General features: G+C 41.0%; 1 protein-coding gene across 1 annotated transcript in view; it reads right to left on the bottom strand.

The window, feature by feature from the left end:
- The window catches only part of Pdgfd (platelet derived growth factor D), a 224,739-nt gene that overhangs the window by 62,847 nt on the left and 135,803 nt on the right, over nt 1–26,089 (bottom strand). Inside the window, exons 2-3 of the mRNA XM_051155883.1 lie at nt 18,399–18,603; nt 14,350–14,530 (exon numbers count right to left, since the gene is read on the bottom strand). Coding sequence (XP_051011840.1) covers nt 14,350–14,530; nt 18,399–18,603 — 386 coding nt within the window. The remainder of the gene's footprint in view (nt 1–14,349; nt 14,531–18,398; nt 18,604–26,089) is intronic.

Raw genomic sequence — 26,089 nt, 5'->3', positions numbered from 1 at the left:
CTCTTTCTTGATCATGAACTCTATTATAGTGCTCTTATATATTTATACTTTAGAAAAAGAGTCTGATTAAAATAGTTGATTGATTCACTTAAGCTCACAAAGAGAAACCTCCTTGGTCAGCATAAGCTCTAAAGTTGGTGAAATGTCAGACCATTCTAGAAAGACTAAATAAGAACACTTTTTTTCTCTCCTGTTTATTAAATGACTTGGCAAGAAGAGGACTGCTCATAAGAAAGTATGTACAACCAACCTACAGAAGCTTCCAGCTTTGTGGGCCAGCACAACTGACTCAGGGACTTTGGAGCATCTGTCCCTACTGTGTGTTTGCCCATGACCACACTCCTGACTTTCTTTCTGTCAAAGTTGTTTGTCTTGACCAGTTTTCAGCATCTGGTCTTACCTGACCTTCTGGTTTAGCTATTTTATCCAATATAAACACAAAAACCTTAAGATGTGTGGAAAATAGGATGGACCAAGAATAGGAATAAGAAACATAAGAAATGTCCTTCTTTATTTTCTCACATTCTGCAATATTAGATATTGAAACCAGTGTCTTGAACATGGTTGGCAAGTGCTGTATTACTGACTTGTAGCTCAACCTGTTTCTCTCTCTCTCTCTCTCTCTCTCTCTCTCTCTCTCTCTCTCTCTCTCTCTCTCTCTCTCTCTCTCTCTCTCTCTCTCTCTCTCTCTCTCTCTCACTCTCTCTCTCCTTTTTTGAAACTAGGTCTTGCTAAATTACCCAAGCTGGTTTTGAACTCACTCTGTAACCTAGGCAGCCATTGATCTTGTGATTCTCCTGTCCCAGCCTCCTGAGTAAACTTGATTATAAGTCTGTATTGCCAAGCCCACCTCTTGATTCTGCCACTCTCCTTGATACTCTCTTCTGTCAGCATCTGGGACGTCAAAGCACACACAAAAACAATTGCCACGACCTAAGGCATGACATAATTTGCCTCTGCTCCAGATGCTCTTGTGGTTTGGTACTTGCTCTTCTCCTACAGCTTCAAATCACTTCCTTCTAATGCTTCAGAGTTCATGTGCCATTTTGCTTCAAATCATCCTTTTTGACTCTTTCAGTTGTCTGAGACCCTCCCCAGTTCTCACCACATTGCTCTCTTTTACCTATTTGTATTGACCCTTCAAATAATCTTTATACAAATTAACTTAAAAAATAATTCAGCTCATTGGAGTGATCAAATATTAAAATACATTACATGAAATTCTCAAAGAAGTAATAGAATATTACATTAAAAATAGTTCAGCTTACAATGAGAATTAGGTTTCTTCATTTCTATTGTTGATAATTTTACTTATGTTTCATAAACTGGTGATTATCAATGAGTAATATTAGCACCTATGGAACTGTGGTAGAGGGTTTATCTTGTTAAACTCAGGGTTTCCCTTTTCTGTCTCTCTCTCTTCTTCTTCTTCCAAAGCTTCCTTTCCCTTCTATATTCAGCAGTTACTTGTAAGTGAATCTTTGATTTGTTTAAGCTTTAATCTCTATGGAATCTTTATGGGTCCATTCGAGGTAAATTCACTATAGGGGTAAGACTTAAAAGACTTCTTTAATAAAATTGCCTTTTAAAACAATTTTCAAAAGTGATAATAGTGGGGGATGTAGCACATTTCAGTGTATTAAATATACTGAAATTTATTAACAGAAAAGGTTTGAGTCAGTTTACAATGACCATTCTTTTTTTTTAATTAAAATAATTTTATTTACTATTAAATACACATATGTGTAAATACTGTACCATAAGATTTGGAGTTAGGGATTCCAAGATGGCGCCGACCATTAAGTCACGTATCTGATCTACTCCGTGGAGACCAAAGACATAGGAGGAGCAACAGATTGCTGGACTTTGAGAACTGTAGGTGAGTGGGGCCCAAAGGCCGCAGACCAAAGAGGGGGCCTACACCCCTGGGTCAGGCAACATCCCGGAGGTGGAGGTGCTAAACGCACTCCCCAAACTCTGAGACGGAATCCACATGCAAACTGCAGCCTGTATATAAAGCACAGACTCGCTGTTTGGGGAGGGGTTTTTCCAGAGTCCCCAGCCAGAGCAATCTCAGTGAAGAGGGTGAATCTGCCCTAGGATTCCTCCTTCTGCACCACCGCAAACTGCAGAGGTCACCTGCCCAGGCTGACTGAAAACACAGGCTGCGGGACCCAACAGAGACAGTTATAGTGGGACTGCAGCTCGCTGGCCATGCCGCCTAGGCCGACTGAAAACACAGGCGGCGGGACCCAACAGAGACAGTTATAGTGGGACTATAGCTCGCTGGCCATCCGGGGCCAAACTTAACACCAATCACAGCGGACTGAGCCTGCAAACAGCGGCAGTGAGAAATCACCTTGAGCTGCTTCCACGGACCCATCGGGAGACGTGGGTCTTGCCCAGAGCTAGCTGAACTTATTTGCCCTACGGGAAGACCTGGGTCCGTGGGCTTCTGCCAGAGCTCTGCAACCCTTTTGTCCCTACCCAGCCGCAAGGCACTGGTCCTACGCTCTGCTCCCCGCTCCCGGCACGTGAGCACCCAGCTGGAGATCCTGGCCCGAGCAAGGCAGGCACTCTCTCATTATCGGGAGACGAGAAGTGGATGGGTCGTGTTTGCAGTGTCTAATTGCTGACCCTGAGTGTGAGGGGGACCCACATACCCTGGCGGAAAGATTTGGGTCCACAAGTGGCTGCCAGAGCCCTGCAGAGCCAGTCTTACTAACTGCCCAGCCCCAAGGCCCTGGCACAGCGCTCCCTGCTCCCTGAATGTGAGTGTCCAGTGGAGATCCTGGCCTAGCAAGGCAGACACTCTCACTTTATTGGGAGTCGAAAAGAAGGTCTTGCTTGCAGTGCCTAATTGCTGACCAAGAGCGACCTTGGTCCCTCTAGGCATATAGTACTGGGAGAGGTTGGACACTGCTACAGGGTATAGAGGCAGAGCTAAAAGACAGTTACACCCCCAGAAGATCTGATCTACCTGTGCAAATCCACAGGAAGGACAGGCAGCTGAGATCAACCTACGCAGCCAGAACATTTGTGTTTGGACCTTATTCTAGGTCCCAAGACTGCTGATCTGAATTACAGCAGTAAAGTCCAAACAGATATCTACTTTGGCTGGCTCAGCCTGGAACCCAGGGGGCAGACAAAAACCACCAGGAGTGAAACCGGATCACCTACCTGTTCCACAAAAATACCCCCTGATCCCCACAGGCAAGAGCACCTAACCTATAATCAGTCATCAATTAACCACTCTCAACCAGCGAAGGTCACTACAAAATGCCTTCCAACACCAGAGCCATCAAAATGACAAGAGGGCAGCGTAAGAATCCTATCAAAAACCAAAACAGTTTGGCATCTCCGGATTCCAACATTCCCAATGAAAACAACCTAGAGAACCTAACAGCAATGGATAGGCAAGAAAATGACCTCAAGTCCTTAGTAAAGAAGATGATAATGGAAGAAACAAATAAAATATGTAAACAAATGCAGGAGGAGGCAAATAAGAGGGCTGAAGAGTTAAAAGAGACATATAAAGAGGTACTTGAAGAATTTCAGAAAAATATAAATAACCAGATGATGGAAATCATTAAAACAGTCCAAGACATGAAGATAAAAATGGAAGCTATGATGCAGGAACACACAGAAGAAAAACGTGATCAAGAGGCTGCAAAGAGGAAAGCAAGCATCTCAGAGGTGGCCTTATCTAACAGATTGCAAGAAATGGAAGAACAAATATCAGGACTTGAAGATACAATCGCAGAACTGGAAACAACCATTCAGGGAAATGCTAAACCTGAAAAGTTCCTGACACAGAGCATTCAACAATTAAAAGACCACATGAAAAGACGAAATTTGCGAATAATAGGGATACAGGAGAAACTGGACAGCCGACCCCACAGCCCAGAACACATCTTTAATCAAATAATGGAGAAGAATTTTCCCAATTTGAAGAAAGAGATGCGTATGAGCATACAAGAGGCCTACAGAACACCAAATAGAATAGACCTGAAAAGAAAATCTTCCCGCCACATAATAATAACAACACAAAATATACAGAACAAGGAAAAACTATTGAAATCGGCAAGAGAAAAAGGCCGAGTAACATACGAAGGCAAACCTATCAGAATTACTCCCGATTTCTCAGCAGAGACCATGAAAGCCAGAAGGGCCTGGACAGAGGTGCTGCAAACCCTAAGAGAACACAGATACCAGGCAAGACTACTATATCCAGCAAAATTATCAATAACCATTGACGGAGAAGACAAGTTATTTCATGACAAAAACAAATTCAAACAGTATCTAGCCACAAATCCAGCTTTACAGAAGCTATTAGAAGGAAAACTCCACCCCAACTGGTCAAACTACAACCAAAACTACATAGAAAATATGTAAATATACCATTGCAAAATCACAACCTCACAAAATCTCAACTGTTACAAATACCAAAAATGAAGAGAATTACCAATCACTGTTCATTAATATCTCTCAACGTCAATGGTCTCAACTCTCCAATAAAAAGACACAGACTAATGGAATGGATGCATAAACATGACCCAATATTCTTCTGCATTCAAGAAACACACCTCAACCACAAGGACAGACATTGCCTCAGAGTAAAAGGTTGGGGAAAAATATTCCAAGCAAATGGTCACAAGAAGCAAGCTGGGGTAGCCATTCTAATATCTAATAAAATAGACTTTCAACCAAAATTAATCAAACGAGATGAGGATGGTCACTTCGTACTTGTCAAAGGTAAAGTCAACCAAGAAGACATCACAATTTTGAAAATCTATGCTCCGAATACAAGGGCTCCCAGATTTGTAAAAGAGTTATTAACAAAGCTTGCCCCACTCATTGATACCCACACAATAGCAGTGGGAGACTTCAACACCCCTCTTTCACTCAAGGATAGGTCTTTGAATCAAAAAATAAGCCGAGAAATAACCTCATTAACCAATGTCATGAATCAAATGGATCTAACAGATATCTACAGAACTTTCCACCCAAATGCAAAGGATTATACCTTTTTCTCAGCACCCCATGGAACGTTCTCTAAAATTGATCACATAGTTGGTCATGAAGCAAACCTCAATAGATACAAGAAGATTGAAATAATACCTTGTATCTTATCAGATCACCATGGTCTAAGGCTGGACTTCAAGAATAACAGAAATAGCAAAAAGCATACTAACACATGGAAACTAAACAACTTTCTACTTAATGACAGATGGGTCACGGAAGAAATAAGGGAAGAAATAAAAGACTTCCTGAAATTCAATGAAAATGATGGAACAACATACCCAAATTTGTGGGACACATTGAAAGCAGTGCTAAGAGGAAAATTCATAGCACTAAGCACCTTCAAAAAGAAAAAGGAATCATCCCACATAAACAACCTAACAACACATCTGGAAGCTCTGGAAAAAAAAAGAAGCAGAAACACCTAAGAGGAGTAGACGCCTAGAAATAATCAAACTCAGGGCTGAAATCAATAAATTAGAAACAAAGAGAACAATCCAAAGAATCAACAAAACCAAGAGTTGGTTCTTTGAAAAAATTAACAAGATAGACAAACAGTTAGCCAATCTAACTAAAAGACAGAGAAACACTATCCAAATTAACAAAATCAGAAATGAAAAGGGAGACATAACAACAGACACTGAAGAAGAACAAAGAATTGTAAGAACCTACTTTAAAGGCATTTATGCCACAAAATTCGAAAATTTAACGGAAATGGACAAATTTCTCGACCGATTCCATTTGCCAAAATTGAACCAAGTCCAGATAAACAAACTAAATAGCCCTATTTCACCTGTAGAAATAGAAGCAACCATTGATAGTCTCCCAACCAAAAAAAGCCCAGGGCCAGATGGTTTCAGTGCAGAATTCTACCAGACCTTCAAAGAGGAGCTAATATCGATACTATTCAAGCTATTCCAAAAGATAGAAATGGACGGAATATTACCAAATTCCTTCTATGAGGCCACAGTCACATTGATACCTAAACCTCACAAAGATCCAACAAAAAAAGAGAATTTCAGACGAATTTCTCTTATGAAGATTGATGCAAAAATACTCAACAAAATTCTCGCAAAGCGAATACAACAGCATATCAAAGACATCATTCACCATGACCAGGTAGGCTTCATTCCAGGCATGCAGGGATGGTTTAACATACGGAAATCCATCAATGTAGTCCACCATATAAACAAACTGAAAGAGAAAAACCACATGATCATTTCTTTAGATGCAGAAAAAGCATTTGACAAAATCCAACAGCCATTTATGTTCAAAGTTTTGGAGAGATCGGGAATACAAGGCACTTATCTAAACATAATAAAGGCCATATACAGCAAACCAACAGCCAACATTAAATTAAATGGAGAGATACTCAAGGAAATTCCTCTAAAATTGGGAACCAGACAAGGCTGCCACTTGTCCCCTTATCTCTTCAATATAGTTCTTGAAGTTCTAGCCAGACCAATAAGACAGCAAAAGGAGATCAGGGGGATCCAAATGAGAAAGGAAGAAGTCAAATTATCCTTATTTGCAGATGATATGATAGTGTATATAAGTGACCCGCAGAATTCCACCAGAGAACTCCTACAGCTGATAAACACCTTCAGCAAATTGGCAGGATACAAAATAAACTCAAAAAAGTCAGTAGCTTTTCTGTATACAAATGACAAACAGGCAGAGGAAGAAATTAGGAAAACTGTTCCCTTCACGATAGCCACAAACAATATAAAATATCTAGGAGTAACTCTAACCAAGCAAGTGAAGGACTTATTCGAAAAAAACTTCAAACCTCTGAAGAAAGAGATTGAAGATGACATGAGAAGATGGAGGGATTTACCTTGTTCGTGGATTGGGAGAACCAACATAGTAAAAATGGCCATCTTACCAAAAGCAATTTACAGATTCAACGCAATCCCTATCAAAATACCTACAAAATACTTTGAAGATATTGAAAGATCAATTCTCAAATTCATATGGAGAAATAAAAAACCCAAAATAGCAAAAACAATCCTATACAACAAAAGATCCTCTGGAGGAATCTCCATACCTGATCTCAAGCTGTACTACAGAGCAACAGTAATTAAAACAGCATGGTACTGGCAAAGCAATAGACTGGTGGATCAATGGAATCGAATCGAAGACACAGAGATGAATCCACACACACTTGCTCACTTGATTTTTGACAAAGAAGCCAAATCTATTCAATGGAAAAAGGATAGCATCTTCAACAAATGGTGCTGGTCTAACTGGATGTCTACATGTAGAAAAATGCAATTAGACCCTTATTTGTCACCATGCACAAAACTCAAGTCCAAGTGGATTAAAGACCTCAACTTAAAACCAGAGACATTAATTCAGTTAGAGGAAAAAGTAGGGAAGAGCCTGGGACGCATAGGCACAGGAAACAACTTCCTGAACAGTACACCAACAGCCCAGGCCTTAATGTCGACAATTAATAAATGGGACCTCATGAGGCTGAGAAGCTTCTGTAAGGCAGGAGACACTGTCAAGAGTACAAAGCGACAGCCTACAGAATGGGAAAAGATCTTCACCAACCCTTCATCTGACAAAGGTTTAATATCCAAAATATATAAAGAAATCAAGAAATTAAACACCACAAAACCAAACAACCCAGTTGTGAAATGGGGCTTGGAACTTAACAGAGAATTCTCAACAGAGGAATATCAAATGGCCGAGAAACACTTAAAGAAATGCTCGTCCTAGTTAGTCATCAGAGAAATGCAAATCAAAACGACACTGAGATTCTATCTTACACCCATCAGAATGGCTAAGATCAAAAACTCAAATGACACCACATGTTGGCGAGGATGTGGAGAGAGAGGGACACTCCTTCATTGCTGGTGGGAATGCAAACTAGTACAACCACTTTGGAAAGCTATCTGGTGCTTTCTCAGAAAAATGGGAATAGGGCTTCCTCAAGACCCAGCTATCCCACTCCTTGGAATATACCCAGAAAATGCCCTACCACACAACAGGGACATATGCTCAACCATGTTCATAGCTGCTCTATACATAATAGCCAGAACATGGAAACAGCCTAAGTGTCCCTCAGTAGAAGAATGGACTAAGAAACTGTGGTATATTTACACAATGGAGTACTACTCAGCTATTAAAAACGAGGAATTCCCGAAATTTGTGGACAAATGGATTGATCTAGAAATTATCATAATGAGTGAGTTCACCCAGAAGCAAAAAGAGACAAACGGTATATACTCACTTATATCAAAACACTAGTCCAAGGGATACGTACCATGAAAATCTTTACTTACCAAGAAAGTGGGTCAGAGGAGAGGATATCCAATTGAGACTTTAGGCAAGAGTAGCATGGAAAAAAGAGGAAATAGTAGGACCCATAGGGTCCTGGAAACCTACAAGAAGAACTTTATGACAGGCAGATCTGGATCCTGGGGTCCTCCTCAAACTAAGGCACCAACCAAGGAGAATATAGGCAGTAAGCTTCGAACCCCTACCAAGACCTAGCTGACTAACATGACACTCTCCACTGTTGAGTGGAGAGTGAGATCTGACTCTCACATGACCTCTGGTGCCCCTTTTCTGACCATGTCCCTGAGATGGGGAGACCTGGTGGCAATCAGAGGAAGGATAGCTAGTTACCAAGAAGAGACTTGATATTCTGAGAGCATATATAGGGGGAGGAGGTCTCCCTCAGTCACGGACATAGGGGAGGGGAGAAGGGGAGAAATGGGAGGGAGGGAAGAATGGGAGGAAACAGGGGAAGGGCTAACAATCGAGATGTAATATGAATAAATTAATAAAAAAAAAGATGAAAAAAAAGATTTGGAGTTATTGTGTTTATTATAACATACAATAAGATATTTCTTCCTTGGTTGAAGGAAGTGAAATATGTTCAGAGTTCACAAGTGTGCACACATACACTTAGATGCGTGCACAAACATCCCACATTTGCATGCATGCAATTGCACATACATACTTTCCACGTTGTACATATACATTCATACCCATATACACCAGCAAGGACTCACAAGTTCACGTGGCACTTGGTGTTGTAGTAATACCATTGATGGTGACTATAGTATTGATCTCAGTGATTAATATATTCCATGCGGAATGGCTTAGGATAATTTAACCATGAAAAGCAATGTCATAAGCATCATTTTCATTGTGAAGTTGAGGAAACTGAAGCCATAGATAACGGAGCTGAAATTCACAGCAATGCCTTGCCTGTCCTCTGCCCATGAACACTGTGTGCAATGCTAGACTTACTAAACATTAGAAGGTCTCCCTAACTATGTGCCACATTTTATTTACTCCACCACAAACTGGATTGGAGGTGGGCGGTCCTCATTTATTTAGATAGTTGCATCAAGCGAGGGTGTTATAGTGCTATACACTCTGCCTAATTGTGCATCCTGGAGCCGTCTAGTCGTATGAGGGGAGGGAAATGAGGAGAACGACAGAGCAAGGAAGTGGAGCCATGCACCCCTTTTATGGGTCACAGTTTGTCAGAGAAGAGTCATGTCTACAAACTTCTGGTACATGGTGCTCTGTAGAATACGTATGGAATTAAATGTTTGTACTCCTTTTATCTTTGAAAAGTTAGTTGTTGCTTCTCTGCAGGAGACTGATATTAGTAATGGGAAAGTAAGTATCATCATTACTGAGCACTAAGTATGTAGAGAGAAGCATTCTTATCTTTCTAAAATCTTATACCAATCTCAGTGTTACAGTTGAAAAGGCATAAAATAAAAACCTTGTTCAATAGCACACTATCAGCTGCAGGGGAAAAGGTGGAAGACTGTATTCCAAGCACATTAAACAAAACCTATGTGTAAGATTCATTCCATCACAAGCCACATTATTTCAGTGTCACCCATTAGTCCTCCATATTCTAATAAAGTTTGATTAAAATATAAATTGGACTTTTCCTAAAACTGTATGAAAATCGGACATGTACATTTAGTTCCAGTATACTGAGTCTTTATATCCCTGAGAACATACAGCATACAGCCTCTGAGGATGTGTGTGAAAGAAGATGAGCCCTGGTGCATTTGAACAGTCACTGACGTAGAAAGATATCTGCTGTGAGACCCTATCAGAAAGACTGAGGGCTAAGGGCTCCATCCCTCTCTTTACAGGGATGTCCTGAGTCCTTGAAAACAATTCCTAAAGCTCAACTTTCTAGAATGTCTATTATTACTTAAACAGAGGGGATACAAAACAGTTTTGTTCAGCCCCAGACACACTTAGCATCCTGACAATCCTAGTTATAGACTTGTTAGCTGCTGAACACTTTAAATACACTGTATCTCTATTAACTTACATCAAGGCCCACTTACTGCTTCAAATTTTGTTTACAAAGTCTCTCTGAGTAAAATACACATAGAAAAAAAAAATGATTTTCCAAACACCATGTTCAAGACACATGACATTTTCTATACCTACTGAAGAAAAATCAGGTAGAAGAATTCTGTTAAAAATCCACCTGTCTAGAATTTCTAGATTCTAGACATTGCACTCATTTTGCCTCTGGCAGTTTAGGTCCCCAAACTCTTTAATCCTAGCTTTCCATATTTAGTGCAAGAAGTTTGTTACATAAAGTATATGCGCTTCAAGGAAACAGAGATTAATAAGGAAATCACAGCAGTCTCATGCATATTTTCTTTCTGTAAGGTGCAGCTGAAGGTAGCTGTGAAGATAACAAAGAGGGTTGATTTTCAGCAGTTGACCTCAGACCATGACTTCTGTCTGTTGGGAGCACAAAGGTCCTTGCACCACAGATCACTGAGGAAACTAGGAGTTTTAATCACACAGGGTTGTCTCCCTGGAGGAGGAAATGAGCACCTGTTTTCACCTAGAAGGCTGGGAGGAAATGTCAGTGACCTGGTAACCTTTGCTATCTGCAGAGCCAGACTTTACCTGAATGTCCATACTCTACCTTCCTAGGTCTTTATATTTGGCTTTGTTTCTCAGTCAACATAACACATCTTTAGAGGAGCTGCCACATGTATATAGTCCTCTGACCCCTATACTATCTCAGTCAAAAACCACATCAGTTCCTAGGCCCTTCTGCTATAGAACCCTCTTCATACTCACAGGTGCTATGAGTTGAGTTTTGATGTGATTATTTTTCCTTGTGCACCAGGGACTGTATTATACCAGGAAGCTTTTTTCCAAAACTGTACTGTGCTTAAACATGCTTCCAATAAAACGCCTGATGTCAGATTCTATAGAAGTTTCAACCAGCACATCCTAAGCTGGGCTAAACTGAGTTTTCCTTCTTTCGTCTCATGGTCTATTTCGTGTGATGCTTTCAGGGACCCCCATAGCTGTCTAATATCCCACTTAACATTGGATAGAGAGCGGATAGAAAGGCTGCATTAAGGCCTCTAACTTCTTACATGATTCCATTCATTATTTTATGAGATCATATGCGTATTGCGCAGCTGTTTTACCACAACAGTGTTGTTATTAGAAGTGAGATGTCTGTGAAGACGGCTCTGTGGATAGACTGCTTGCTCTACAAGCATGAGGTGCTGAGCTCAGATCCCCAGCATCATGTACCAGACAACTGTGATGGTAGCTATAGTTACTGGGCAGGGAGGGCAGAGGCGGGAGAATCTTGGAGGCCCGCTGACCACTTAGTATATCCCAAACAGATAACTGGTTTCAGTGAGAGAAACAAAGAGCCTAGTTCCAAGTGTCAAGTTTCTGGATGGAGGATGGCGTGTCCCAGAGATACTCCCGAATCATACAGACTGTGTTCTTGGTTACTCACTAGAACTAGGTAGTATGGCCTTATGGATGAAGACATCACACACGTTGGCTATAAGACATGGAGAGAGGAAACTGGCACCTACCTGGAAGAAAGAAAGCTGCCTCTCTGGCTTGCTAACTTTCATGGTGCCACAAGATGTTTTGTAGGGTACTGGGGAAGAAAAGCTATCAATGATTTGACCCAGCTGTGAATCCTACAAGCCACAGTAATGACTGGCCTGGCAAGATATGCCTAATGCCAAAATAATGACATGGATGCTATGGAGGTAAGCAACAGATTTTGAACTTGGTTTAAGACTTGATCCAGAGGTAGAAACACATGGCTGGTACAGTAAACCTGAACCCATGCCTGTGGTGTTCATAGGCCCTGGGAAGAACTTATTATTTTGCTTAGGGGACATAGTATCAAATGTCTTCTAAACACTTACCTTTGTACCCATTGTGTAACTCTGACCCCTCATCAGAGAAGCTGCTTTTTATGCCAGGATGACAGTTAACACAGACTCACAACTAGTTAAGAAACAGAATAAATGACTGTGGGGTGCTCATCCCTCAGTGGGGCAACAAATCATAGCCCTAGTCCCTAGGCTTGGGAAACATCATAGACACAGTGGTGGAAAGATTGGGAAAACCAGAGGTAGGAGAAGATTGCTACAATAATGTCTTCTGAACACAATAGGATCATGGCAGTCATGAACCCCCAACAGCAATGGGTACATGGAAAAGGGCTACACAAGATAAAGCAGCCAGCATTGCAGTCTGGGAAGTCAAGGAGATCATAAGGTGCCCCAGCCCCACCCCGACTGAAGAGCTACTGGCAGTTGATGGTCACAGAGGGAAAGACAGTTCTTTTCAATGGTGTAGCCCAGAGCACAGTGCCAGTGGATGATGCCCAACACCCATGAGCATGTGGGCTAGGGGCAGCAGTAATATAGCTCAGTGAAGTGTAAGAGTGAGGTGGGGAGAGGGGAGGAAGGGAGGAAGGGAGGAAGAGAGGGGGTAAGGGAGGGAAGGAGAGACAGATGAGGGGAAAGAGAAAGAGAGAGAGGGAGAGAGAGAGAGGAAGAGAGAGAGAGAGAGATTGAGAGATTGTCCTGGTGGTTATCCAGGCATAATTGGAGGGGGAAGTAGGGAGGCAGAATATATTACTTAATTAGCCTATATTCTGTATTCATGTATGAAATTATCAATGGATAAATAAAAGTTTAAAAAGTAAGATAGAGAAATTAGCATATATCTCCACAAGCACCTAATGGACAAATTCATCCACTTATTTGTTCACCTACATACAAACAATGAATAAAATATTAATAATAATAATAATAATAACAATAATAATAACAATAATAATAATAATAAAGAAAAAAGGTATCTCTGACTTATGGACCAATGCCCAAGGCATCACAGAAGACATATGTCCTGGAGTGGCAGTCCTTGATAGAACTTTCTCTAAGCCTGTCTGCTCATCACTAGTTGAATGGGCCAAGTCCACTTTGCCGTGAACAAGTATAAACGGATGTATCACTGATTACATACATTAAAGGGGAAGAAATGAAGAAACTGAACATTCACACCCAATTTCAATGTTTCACAGCACCACATAAGTCTGCAGTGATGTAACCATGATGGATAGATTATTTCCAAATTAAAACTTGAACCAGTGTCAGCTTATGCTAGTTTTCCGTCAATAGTGTTCTGATGTACAACTTACTTTTTGTTTAATAGCTCAGAACAATTCAAGGAAACAGATGCTAAAAACAGCAAGATCTTTTTCTATTCTAAATTCGATTCAAACATAAAAGACAAAAAGACCCAACAAACTGATGCCATTTAGAGCACTATACATGAAGATGCACGGCCATGTGTGGCCCAGCAGCTAGGATTGGCTCTAATGTAGATTGCAGCTTACTAAGAGGTTGAGTATTTCCAAATACTCAGAACCATTTGATGTTGAAATGGCTGTTAAGAAGTTTAGGCAGAAGGTGGATTATAAAAAGCATGAGTGTATCAAACAGGATTCAGATTCCTGGGCCCAAAGCAGGACTTCATAGTCTTGAAGGTACTGCTGACTCCGAGGCTTGTGGCCAGCAGCACGGACCCTTCTCAGCTCTGGGGATTTATGTCAGCTACAATCTGCAGGATTTAAATTCTACAGTAACATTTGTCAACATTTTTTCATAACAAAGGGGGAAATATTTGTTTTCTTTTTTAACTTTTAAATCATGTTACACACACACACACACACACGCACGCACGCACACCTGTCTATATATACTTATCTTGCTTTGGTTGGATTGGCCACACTATAGACTCTTTCCCATTTCTATTTTCCCTTCAAAAATCACAGCCCCAAGTTTGGCAGACTAGATCTAAACAGTTTTTCTTACAAACAAAGACTTTCTTTAAGATTTTCTCCATAGGGAAGGAATAAAACATGCCATAAGGAATTAAGTACATTACTCCTCACAGCCCACAAAATGATCGCACAAAATGATTCTTATGCTATGAATCCAGTGTCTGCTTTAATAACAGGATGGTTTAACTACTCACCACAAAAGAATAATAAATCTTGAATCCAGGTTTTGCCACAAAGTAGTTATCGGACTTAAATGTGATTTTAATCTGGTTTGTTCGTGATGTTATCCTTGGAGGGATTTCCTTGTGGCCACACCACCTGCCTCTGACAACAGTGCTGGTTTCAGAGATATCTTCAACTTCCACAAAATCATACCTGGAAACAATTCCTTAGTGTTTTTACTAAAGTTGATTTTAGTTGCTGAGAAATCAAGACTAACATTGACTTCCTATGACTTACCAACTAATTAAAAACAATGACCCGCAGAAATGTGCAAAGCCAAAAACTAGTTTAGGCAATGCTTTCCAAACTTGAAATTCAAAAATCTACCCTGAGAGAACAGTGATATACCCCATTACGACAATTACAACGTACTATATAGTTAAAAGGAGCTTTCAGAACATGAAGGTTACAATATTTTCTGGGAAAAATAAATATCTGTAAACTGTTAACACCCACCAGAGGTAGGTTGAGTTACATGTCACTGTGTGAGGCTTCTTTTCATTTTGAATCAATTTGATCCACTCAGACTTCCTTGAGAAGTACGTGCTTGACATCTCCATAGACCAAGGAGTCTATTCTTTTAAATTGTCTTTTACAAAGATCACATGATAACATATGCTTTTTTCACAAAGGAAAGCATATAATATTAAGGGTCTATGTGTATTAATCAGTAGCTGCTGGTTGGTTCCAGCAGGGGGTAGATGAGTTAAGTATGCATTGACACAGGATCACTTTTTAGCACTGGTCACAGAAATACAGACTCTCAAGACTATAGACAACAGCACACATCCACTAATTATTCTGGGTACCCATTTGCTGCTTGTAGTTCCTCCATCCATGCCAGCTTAATGTTCCGTCCATGACATACCTACATTCTTTATGGGGCATCTGTTCTATTCCAGGACCCCCTCTGGTCCTGGACCATTCTAAAGATCAACTAAACAGTCTATCCTACAGCTGGTCAAAACTCTTACTCCTCATCTCCACCTTTCCCCCAAGTACTTCACAAAGTCACAAGTGTCAGGCACTCTTGTGAACAGAGGCAGACGTCTCACGTGTCTTTTTTCCCTGTTATGAAGCAGCATAAGATACATCAGGTCTGAATGTGCAGAAAAACAACTGCCATATGCTGCTTTTACTCACTGTAGGGTTTTCACTGCATTGGGAAGGGCAGTTTTAAAGAGGCTCTTTAAATAACGATATGCTGACTAAATATTCCTGACAGTGATTTATAGGGCTCTTTTGCCCTTTGCCTCAGTTTCTCTGTAGGCAAAATAAAGTTTATAAAATTTTACAAGCTAGACATCTGCTGAGTGCTGTGTAAATTAATCATTTAATGTTTATATGATTCTTGGAAGGTAAAAAGCACTGAGAAAGAGTTACTACTATTCAAGCAATAAAATATATATATATATATATAAAATCAGTGAGGTTTGGGGGAAGATTTTAAGAAATTATTTGCATTTTATTTTACATATAATATGTGTAAATAATATTTACTGTACACACAAGATTTTTAATAATACTGTTTCACTTTTATTTTTAGTGTAATTTTAAGCTGAGTCCCAGGCTAGTGAGGACTGTGAGCTGGGTTCTGTTTCATCTACTTCATCTTTTTATTATTCTACCTCATCCTGGAAAATGTGAGAAGCAACTTGAATGGATGAATGGTCCAGAAAATAAGCCACCCAATACTTGTTTGAATATTGTATAGGATCAAATTTCACTTCACCAGTAGCTTCCTTTCTGTAACAGGAAAACAGACATCTGGCCCTTGTCTTTGTCTCTACCCTAATACCTCTGGAGTTTCCAAGTAATAGAATGAGAAAAGAATCTTCTGTTTTTCACTTCGGTTTATGCTAACAATGGGCCCATTGATGAGGCCCCAGGGGACTTCAGGATGGAGGCAGCGCACCAGAATGCTCAAAGAATGATTGGAGCTTAGAACTGCATCCCCAGATCTCCAGCTGAAGAGAGGACCTGGAGAATGACTACAATCACCACCCATGCCCAGAAGTCACGCAATGAACTCTATAATGCTCATAACTTCTGGGTTGGTGAACACATCAAGGTTGTTTGGAGAAGGTGCTCTTTCCATGTGGTCTACTTTGTTCATTCCTTCTGTGGGGAAATCTTGGGCTGCATCCTAAACTGGTAACCAATAAGCCAAGGGCCTCTGTCATATTTTTGTGACCTGTGATGGCAATTCAGCCAAAGCCAAGGAGGGTTTGTGGGGCTTTCTGATCACAGTTGGTAGGGCAGAAGACTGGAGGCCTGAGACACGCCATTCAACAAAGGGGTAATTCATGTGATCTAACTCTTGTCCTGGGGAGCTGGATGCAAACCCAAGTGACTATGCCAGAATTACATTGAACTGCAGGACACTCTGCAGATGTTAGCACATTGTGTGGAGTGGAGAAAACAAAACTGCCAACCTCGCATATTTTGTGCCCATGATGATACACAATTTCTAATTTTTATGAGATTTAGAATCACTAGGGATGCCTGCCTCTGGGGAAGCATGTGGGAAATTATCTTTATTAAGTTAGTTGAGCAGAGAAGACAGAGCCATTGTGGAGGCACCATTCTCTGGGCCTCGGTCCTGGGTAGCATAGTAACAAGAAATCACTGAATACCAAGCGCTCATCACTGCCCATTTCTTGACTGGCATTGTACTCTGACCAGCTGCTTTGACTTCCCTGCCCTGATGGACGGTGTCAAACGTATCCTAGACGGAAACAGATCATACTACCATCCATATTATCACCCTTAACACTTTTTAAGTAGCGCTTTTCTTTTTCCTCACTTTTTTTTTTTTTTTTTTTTTGTCAGCACAAAGAAAAATTAGTTCTCTCTTTCAAGGTTGAAAAGAGACAAGATCAGCTTAATCTATTCTCTTTGTAAATATTAACTAGCTCTTCTCATGTGTATTTGTCTATGCTTTCTGGCATATATTACCCTCTGTGGTCCTAGAAAATAATAGTCAACACTGTTATTTCCTGGGAAAAATAGCAGCATAATAAAAGCTGTCAGCATAATAAATATGCAACAAAGGACAACCAAATCGGACGCAACTCCTTTTGTCATTCAAAGGAAAATAAACTGCTGAAAAGATTTAGTAATTCAGGAGTTCATTGGCAATGCAGAACAAGTACAGCCAGTAAAGCACAGAGAGGAAAAAAAAAATTCCTCCCCATGTCTCAGGCAGGGTAATTAAGGGAGTAAGATACTGTGTGCCAACAAGTCAAAGAACAACAGCCTGAACAGTCTCTGAAAAGCATTCTAATGAGGGAGGGAGATTAGCCTGCTTTCAACTTTCCCCCATCAAGAAACAGACATCTGAAGAGCACACAGATCCCTAGGTCGCCTGCGTCCTTCTCATGCCTATCAGGGAAGTATCAGGAAGGCATCACCCTGCTTCTCTGTCACCATCTCTGCAGTCCCTGTACCAAGCAAAGGCTTTGCTCTCTGTGTCTGTGCCAGACACTAACCAGGGTAGGCAGTTCTGGGGGACCTGGTTTGGATGCATCTACCTGCTCACAAAGGCCTCTCCATGCTGTGGAAGTTCACAGATCCCCACAGAATCTATTCCTTGCAGGGAAACATGCAATTGTGACTGGTGGCAGTGAATATTTCCATGCGTCTTCTGCAACACCAATGAAACAGTTTTTAAAAAGAATGGCCATTGGGATTGTTCATATTGATGGTGGCACTGTTCTCCAAGCTAGGGTCTTAGAGTCCATGAAAAGGAGAAAACATAATGCCTACTAACATCGGTCCCTCTTTTCTTCCCGACAGTTGACACACCATGACGAGCAACTACAACTGAAATGATATCCTCAAACAGTGGGCAAAAATAAATCCTTCTCTGTCAAACTGCTTTTATACAGAAATGGGGAAAGTAGCTAATACAGGAATGGCATGGGTAATTCCAAAGAATTTAAGAAGAATATTCAATGTGATGCTTTAACTTGCATTCTCCCCTTTGACTGGAACACTAGCGAGGATTATGTTCTCTTACCTACAGATATCATTTTCTGCTTCCTCTAGTCCAAACTTATGGTCAAAGGCCAGCTGTATCCGTGTTTTCTCTGGGGAACGGAGCCGCCATGTCAGAAGCAGGTTCCTTGGGTAGCTCTTGGGGAAGCGAGGACTCTGCACATGGCCATTGCCTGTCACCTGAATGTGCTCTTCTCTCCGGTACAAGTCTGTCAGGTTATTGCTCTCTGTTGGCAGTCACAATTTGTAGAAATTAGTATGTTGCTCCAAATATAGGAAAGGGGAGAGAGAGAGAGAGAGAGAGAGAGAGAGAGAGAGAGAGAGAGAGAGAGAGAGAGAGAGAGAGAGAGAGAGATTAAAACCATAATACCAAGAGGTAGACTTGGGTCAACAAAAATTCCATATTTCTCTTTTGCCTGCTTTCCCAAATTCTTTACAGCTCCCAGTGCTGGATACCTCATAACTTTGGAGTTATCCTCCACTGCTCTTGAGGTTTCATACCTCAGATTCATTTAGATTGAAATAAAGTGAGAATAACTTCAAACAGTTCATATTTTCTCTTTACTATGGTATACAAACAAAATAATTAGTTAAGTTTCACAGTATTTCTAGTGACAACAGGGCTCAGTTAATATCGTAGAATGAATGAGCACAAAAAGAGAATGTATTAGTGTGTTCAAAGCCCGCTTATGATTTGTTCAAATGAAAAGTTTTAAGTGAGTTTTTCTATCATAAGCCCAGGAAGTTTCTCCTTTTGGTTTCTGTGGCTTACAATGATCTAATTTACATTGTATTTTCTGAATGTTTTATAACAAAGAGCATATTTGGTCTCTGTCTTTGGCTCCCAGGAATAGGCTACAGACCCTTGAAATATTCACTCATTTAGTTAGGAGGATCTCTGTGTTCATGATGGGGCCCCTGGGACTACACCTAAGTTTATGCTCATGGTTAAATTTATGTGGGCTCCTTAATTTCAGGATGAGTACTAGACATATCAGAAAGGCCAGGAGTGTAGAGAGGTCTTTAGGCAGGGAACATCAAGACTGGAATTGCCAAAGTCCAAGGATGGCAGGGGACAGATATCCTCTTCACACTGGCAGCCAGTCATGCTGCATAACGAGACTGCAGCAAAATCTCTGAACACTCTTGTAAGCTCCCTGCTGGTGAGACGCATGCTTCTCCAGGAGGTGACATAACCAAGGAACACATGATGCCTTCCTGGGCTGATTTCACTATTTTACTACCAGACTTCTCATATAGTGTTTTCCCGAGTCCCGAAAGGGTTACTACATACGGGAACTCTTGCATTAGTAGCCAGTTGGTCAGCAGTGCAGGTGGTATGAGATTTGTAGCAAGTGTGAATTGAGAGAAGTTTTGTGGTGCTGTATATTTAATCTCTGAAATGACTGGAATTCGAATCAGAACTGCATTCCTGCATAGAGGGTATAATTTTCACCATTTCAGTATTCAGAATTCTTTGCATGTTTAAAGTTTTTGAACCCCATAATAAACAGACCTCCAACCACAGTCTATTTGTGTCCTCCCACTAAGAAGTGCTTTGAGGCCTGTAATTCAAGTGAACCTTGTCATAGAGGTAAAAGTTGCTGGTGGAAGGCCTGAAAGGAAAGCCTGCTGAAGTGGGCTGTTAAAACTTCTAAAATAAGGGAGGATGATCAGCCAGTGCTCATATATGCAGATAAAAAGGGAAACTAAGACATTGCAGCTTGCTCAAACAGACTGCAGGAAAGGGAATCAGTGTGGGGGCCAGTGGCTGTCCACTCCCTGGATTTGGATGACAACACTGGCTCTGTAACCAGAAACCTCAAAGAGCTGAGAAACCTTGTCTCAGAGAGCTAGAAACATCTGCCAGATGACCTTCTTTGCTTTACCCTTGACATTATACTGAAAAGCACTGCTTTTCTCATTTTGTCATGAGGAGGTTTTGGGGAACCCAGGCAAACAGTTTTCCAGGCTGATGGATGTGTGCTCTCAACTAGTCAACAATTCCTTAACAAATGCAGACAAACTGTAACATTACCACAGCACCTTCAAGCCTCCTATTACCTGTTCACAACTGCTGGATTATTTTCTTAGACTTGCTACTGTGGATGGCTTGATTTTTAAAGTAAAATTCATGTTGAATAAATAATAAATTTATTCTGAAATACAAATTCATATTAATAATGTCAAAAGCTGCTAGATATAATGTGTCATGAGTAGAAGGAGGCATACATCTCAATACATAGCTTCTAAACTCAAAAATGCTTACCTCAGGACTTCTAACTCCTTATTTATCTATTTATTTATTTATTTATTTATTTTCCTTAGTGTTTTTTAAATTAATTTATTCATATTACATCTCAGTGGTTATCCCATCCCTTGTATCCTCCCATTTCTCCCTTTCTCCCATTTTCCTCTTACTCCCCTCCCCTATGACTGTGACTGAAGGGGACCTTCTCCCCCTATATATGCTCATAGGGTATCAAGTCTCTTCTTGGTAGCCTGCTATCCTTCCTCTGAGTGCCACCAGGTCTCCCCATCTAGGGGATGTGGCCAAATATGGGGCACCAGAGTTCATGTGAAAGTCAGACCTCACTCTCCACTCAACTGTGGAGAATGTCCTGTCCATTGGCTAGATCTGGGTAGGGGTTTGAAGTTTACTGCATGTATTGTCCTTGGCTGGTGCCATAGTTTGAGCAGGACACCTGGGCCCAAATCTGCCTACCATAATTCCTTATTTGTGTACTTATTTATGTACTAAAGAATTTATGTGCTAAAGGATTTGGGGGCAAGTTTCTTCTCAGTGTTTTTGAGGGGTAATATCTTGTGGTTGCATGCATTGTGAGTATGTATTACTTGTTCCAGATGCTATGCTAGATTTGGATATAATTGGAAGATGTTTAAAGAATATATCCCATCTTCCTACATGTAAAACAAAGTGGATGCTTGTCACATAGTGTAAACAAGGCCCAGAGGCATGCTAAGGGGCAAGTGGAGACTCTGAAGTCATCGGTTACCCAGAGGCACACAGGAAAGCCCTGGGATGATTGAGTGGTTTGTCAAAATGTTCAACCCACTGTTGGAAGCAAGGATGAATGACAAGCCGAACATTGCAGAGGAACCATGTCCTGGGAGCAAACTGCTACAACGAGGTCGTGACACAAAAAGGCAGGAGGTGGTGAAGCCCAATATGAAAAGGAACTTGTAGTGAAAGCACAGAATGCAAAGGTGTGGGCCAGAGGCGGCTGCAACACCACGGTAAGACCAGATGCTAGTCACAGGCATACCAGGCTGTCTTAGATGCTTTACTTGTTGCTCTGATAAAATGCCCTCACAAAAACAACCTATGGGAGAAAGGGCTTATTTGGCTTAATATAGTCCATCATTGCTGGAAAGCCAAGGCAGTAGAGATTTGAAAACAAGGTGGTCACATCAGATCTACAGTCAAGAGCAGAGAACCAACCATAGCAGACAGTCTCTGTCACAAACTGAGTCTAGACAGTTCCTTACATGTGCCTAGATCCCTGCCTCCTCAGTGTCAAGTGGAAGATTAACACTAATTGTCACACAGTGTACTGTGACACCCAGGGGCCTGCAAGGCAAGTTTATTTGGAAGATATGCACATTCAGTGCAATGTAGTGATGAGGAATTCAAGTGAAAATGTTACCAGGCATGTGGATAGGTGGCTGGGCCTGAGATGAATGGAGTAGATGTGAGAACAGAGCTTCCAGAGGAAAGAGCATGGGGGTGCACTGAGCCCCCAAAGTACACGTGTGGTACCATCCATCCTGAAGCCCTGAGGAGGAAAGCCAAGCTTGGTGTTGGTGGACATGCCTAGGTGTCAGGTGACAACAGCCATGGTTTGGGAAACAGTGTCACAGGGGGGGAACCCATAACTCATCTAAGATGCCCTGCAGAAAGACACTCTCATATGTCAAAGACCAGGGCCAAATAGAGAGAAGAAAGATCATAGAACTTGGCAGCAGGGAAGTCAAGAGCATCCTTTAAAGGCCACATTAAGAAGTTGTGTGATAGGAGGAGCTTCTAATTCTTCTATTTTAACACATCATTAAAGGCTAGATTATCTTAATATAGCAAAACTGTGTTTATAAATAAAATGTCAATTACATTTGTAAGAAGGCAGTGGAGGAGTTGGATAGAGGACATATACATATATATGTATATATATGTGTATATATATATATTACTTGTTTATAGACCTCATTGTATTGAATAGAGAAGGAAATTAACAGTTTTCTAAGAAACGTTTTCCTTACAAGCAAATCTCTTCCAAAGTATACATGAATATAAAATCAATAGAAGTAATAGGAGATTATAGTGGCATTCACTTTGTGCCAGACATTATTTTAAATTTTTTTAATTTCCAAGATCTAGCCATTGATTGTGTGAGTGTTCTCTGTAATAGGCATTATTATAACCATCACTTTTATTATTTGGCGTATGAGGCTTTTGTAGCACAAAGAGTCAAGTATCTTTCTCAAAGTTGCAGAAACTCATTAAAGGCACAGTGAGAACATGAATCCAGGCAATGTGGACCGACAGCTGCTGATGTTTTTGTTGGAGGTGAGACTTGGGGGATGGCTGGCGAAAGTATGTACTGCATAAACATGAGGACCTGAGTTTAGATTTTCAGCACCCGTGTAGAACTTGCCATCATACAGCTGCATCCAGAACTCCAGTGCTGCAGTGGCAGATGGGAGCTGGAGACAGGAGAACTCCTGGAGGGTCATGGGCCGGCTATCCTGGTGTATGCAGCGATGGACAAGAGACTGTCACACTTAAGAGGTGATAATGGACATCAGTGTTTGTCTTTTTAACCTCAACATGGCAACCATGACACAGGTAAGCCTGAAATGCCATCTGTCCAAACAAACAAACCACCACCACCACCACCACCACACACACACACACACACACACACACACACACACACACACACACACACAAACCACAAAACCACAAACACAAAACAATCAAATAAATAAATTGCAATAAATAGGAGAAAGTGTTCTTCCTTTTAGTGTAAAATTTGCTGGAGCCAGTTTTGATTCTTGGCTGTTGGCAATACACCTTAACTTCTGATTCATACTGTTTACATATAGTTTATAACTTCATGTCAACTCAAGGTTACTCCTAGCAGGAGACTATCAATGAATTATAGAAACAGAGGACTACCTATAGGGTTAAACATATGACAAACAGTACACACAGTTACAATCCTGAACAAAGCGTTTATATTGGAAGTCCAATAATAGCTAACATTTACGGGCAAATTATTATGTGCCAGGCACTCTGATAAGTGGCTTTCAATTCACTACTGCATGCCATCCCCATGACGACCTTCTGCAGCCAGTAATCTCAACACTTTACAAAGGAAATGCTGGGAGTTCAAGAAATCTATTGCTCAAGGTACAAAGCCACTTCAGAAGCAAAATCTGACTCTGGCAGTACTTTTCAAAGCAGACTAAACTAGAGAAAAGCGCGAGCTGTTAACCCAAAACCACAGGAAGCTCACCAGTTATTCCTATGTGTGCTTACATAGCAAGATCATAGAGTCTAATTTTGTATCTTAATACAGAGGAGGTTCATATTTATAGCCCCATAAAATCTGAACCATGCATTTGACTTAAAAAAATCTAATCTAGACAAAAGTTAAAATGTTATATGCATCTGTTATATCCCCAACCCTTTATCAAACTCAGTTCACTCCACCCCTTTTCCCAGAAACTCCTGGAAAGCCACCACTTAGTCACCATCACCTGTCTCCTGGATCCATTTAGATCAGTGGGTACCAGTCTAATGCTGACCAAAGAATCTACAAGTTCTCAACTGCACCCTCATCTGCCCAGACAGTCTGCCAAGCAATGCTGATGCACTCTGCAGTTGAGAACCAATGACTATTAGTACTTTCTCATGTCTGTGCCCTGCTCTGCTCTTCTGCAGCTCCTCGCTTGTATTGATGCTACATGCCACATTTGGCTTTTCATTTCACTTTTCTGACTTGGGGCCCATCTTGAACTCATTTTCCTGTCTTTGGCTTTGGGATCTCCTCCAAGCCAACACTTTTGGTACCTAGTGACCTAAGAAAAAAAGATATTTACCTCTATGCCCTAGAATCTTACCTTTTATCTTAGCTTTTCTCATTCATAGAAAAATCAGCACTGGCTCCAATAGATACATTTAGCAATCCATTGCAATACATAACAATGCCCAAGAATGAAACTATAAATATTGGTAATAAATCTATGTCTATGTCATCTCCTAGAACATAATATTATTAAACACAAAGAGAAAATATTGAGCTGCTGAAGAAACAATGAAAATATTCAGGTTTCATTGATTCTATAGAAAAATAAGCATGTAGTTTGCAGCTTTGCCATCTCAGCAACATTCAGTGCAACAAGTCAGACACAGGGCTCCATAGAGCAGTCAAGAGCCAGGGCTTAAGTCACAGACCTGTATTCTTTAGCTCTGAGCCCAGAGTCAAAGAGCCGTCACACAGGCAGGAAGTTGCCAACTCACAAAGGATTCTTACCAGGTGTCATCTGTGCAGTGGCTCATTCAGGATCTTACGTCATGTCACTCAACACTGCCCAGAATGCAGCTCAATGATTGACAATTATATTGTGTCCTTTCTGCTTCTAAGCACCCACAGCTAAGAGCAATTTTTGTAGGATGAGATGCGGTTTATACATATATTGTGGAAATCTATCAGTAGTTCACAAAAATGACATGCATGGCCCATGGTTTCATGCTGTTTTATTATTATCATTTGTTTTATTTTGGAGAGGGATGGGGCGGGGGGGGGGGCGGGAGAGTAGAGAAGGCTGGACAAGGTCTCTATAGCTACTCACTATATAGCTCAGGATGACCTTGAACTCCAAGTCTTCCTGCCTTCACCTTCCATATTCTGGGATTACAGGTGTGTACCTCCATGACTGGATCATCATGGTTTATTCAGATTTTAAACAATCATTTTTATACAAGTTTAGTAGGCAACAAACTCAGCAAAGAGAGGTCGAATTATTGGGAAAAAGAATGAACAGTGGATAGAGAATGCTATAGCTGTCCCATGGCTTCCGGTTCCCTAGAGGCTGCCCTGTCCCTGGCTCTGGCTTCCTTGGGCTCACCTGCTGACTCCCAAGCACTGCAGAAACAGCACCAGTCACATGGCCTGCATAGGCCTCCAAATCTAACACATCAGTGGCTGGATAAGACAGGAATTATGGGTCTTCTTCAGATAACGGTTCTCTTTCTGGATCAACTAGTAATTTGACCATGACCAATAGAACACAAAGCACATATGCTATTTCTAATCATATTTTGTACCCCTAAAATAAGTACTCATAAACATTTATTAATTTACTTTTAATCTGTGTATGTGTATACTTATTCATGTATGTGTGTGATTATGCAGCCTATGAGTGAGGGCCACTACAGGTGTTGGTTTTTGCCTTGTACCTCAATTGACAAAAGTCTCCTTGCTGCTCATCAGTATACACAGAGGCTAGCTGGCCCAAGAGTTTCTGTGACTCTTTGTGTTAACCCCCACCTCAAGGCAAGTATGCTGGGGTTACAGGTGCTCATTACCATGTACAACTTTATGAGACTTCTGAAGATTTGAACTCAGGTCTTAGCACTTGCACAACGAGCACTTAACTTACTGAGCCACGTCCCCTGCCCCTTTGAAA

Source organism: Acomys russatus, chromosome 14 (genome assembly GCF_903995435.1).
Source record: "Acomys russatus chromosome 14, mAcoRus1.1, whole genome shotgun sequence".
Lineage (NCBI taxonomy): Eukaryota > Metazoa > Chordata > Mammalia > Rodentia > Muridae > Acomys > Acomys russatus.
Note: the sequence above shows the minus strand (reverse complement) of the source record. Positions and strands in the feature narration are given on the sequence as shown.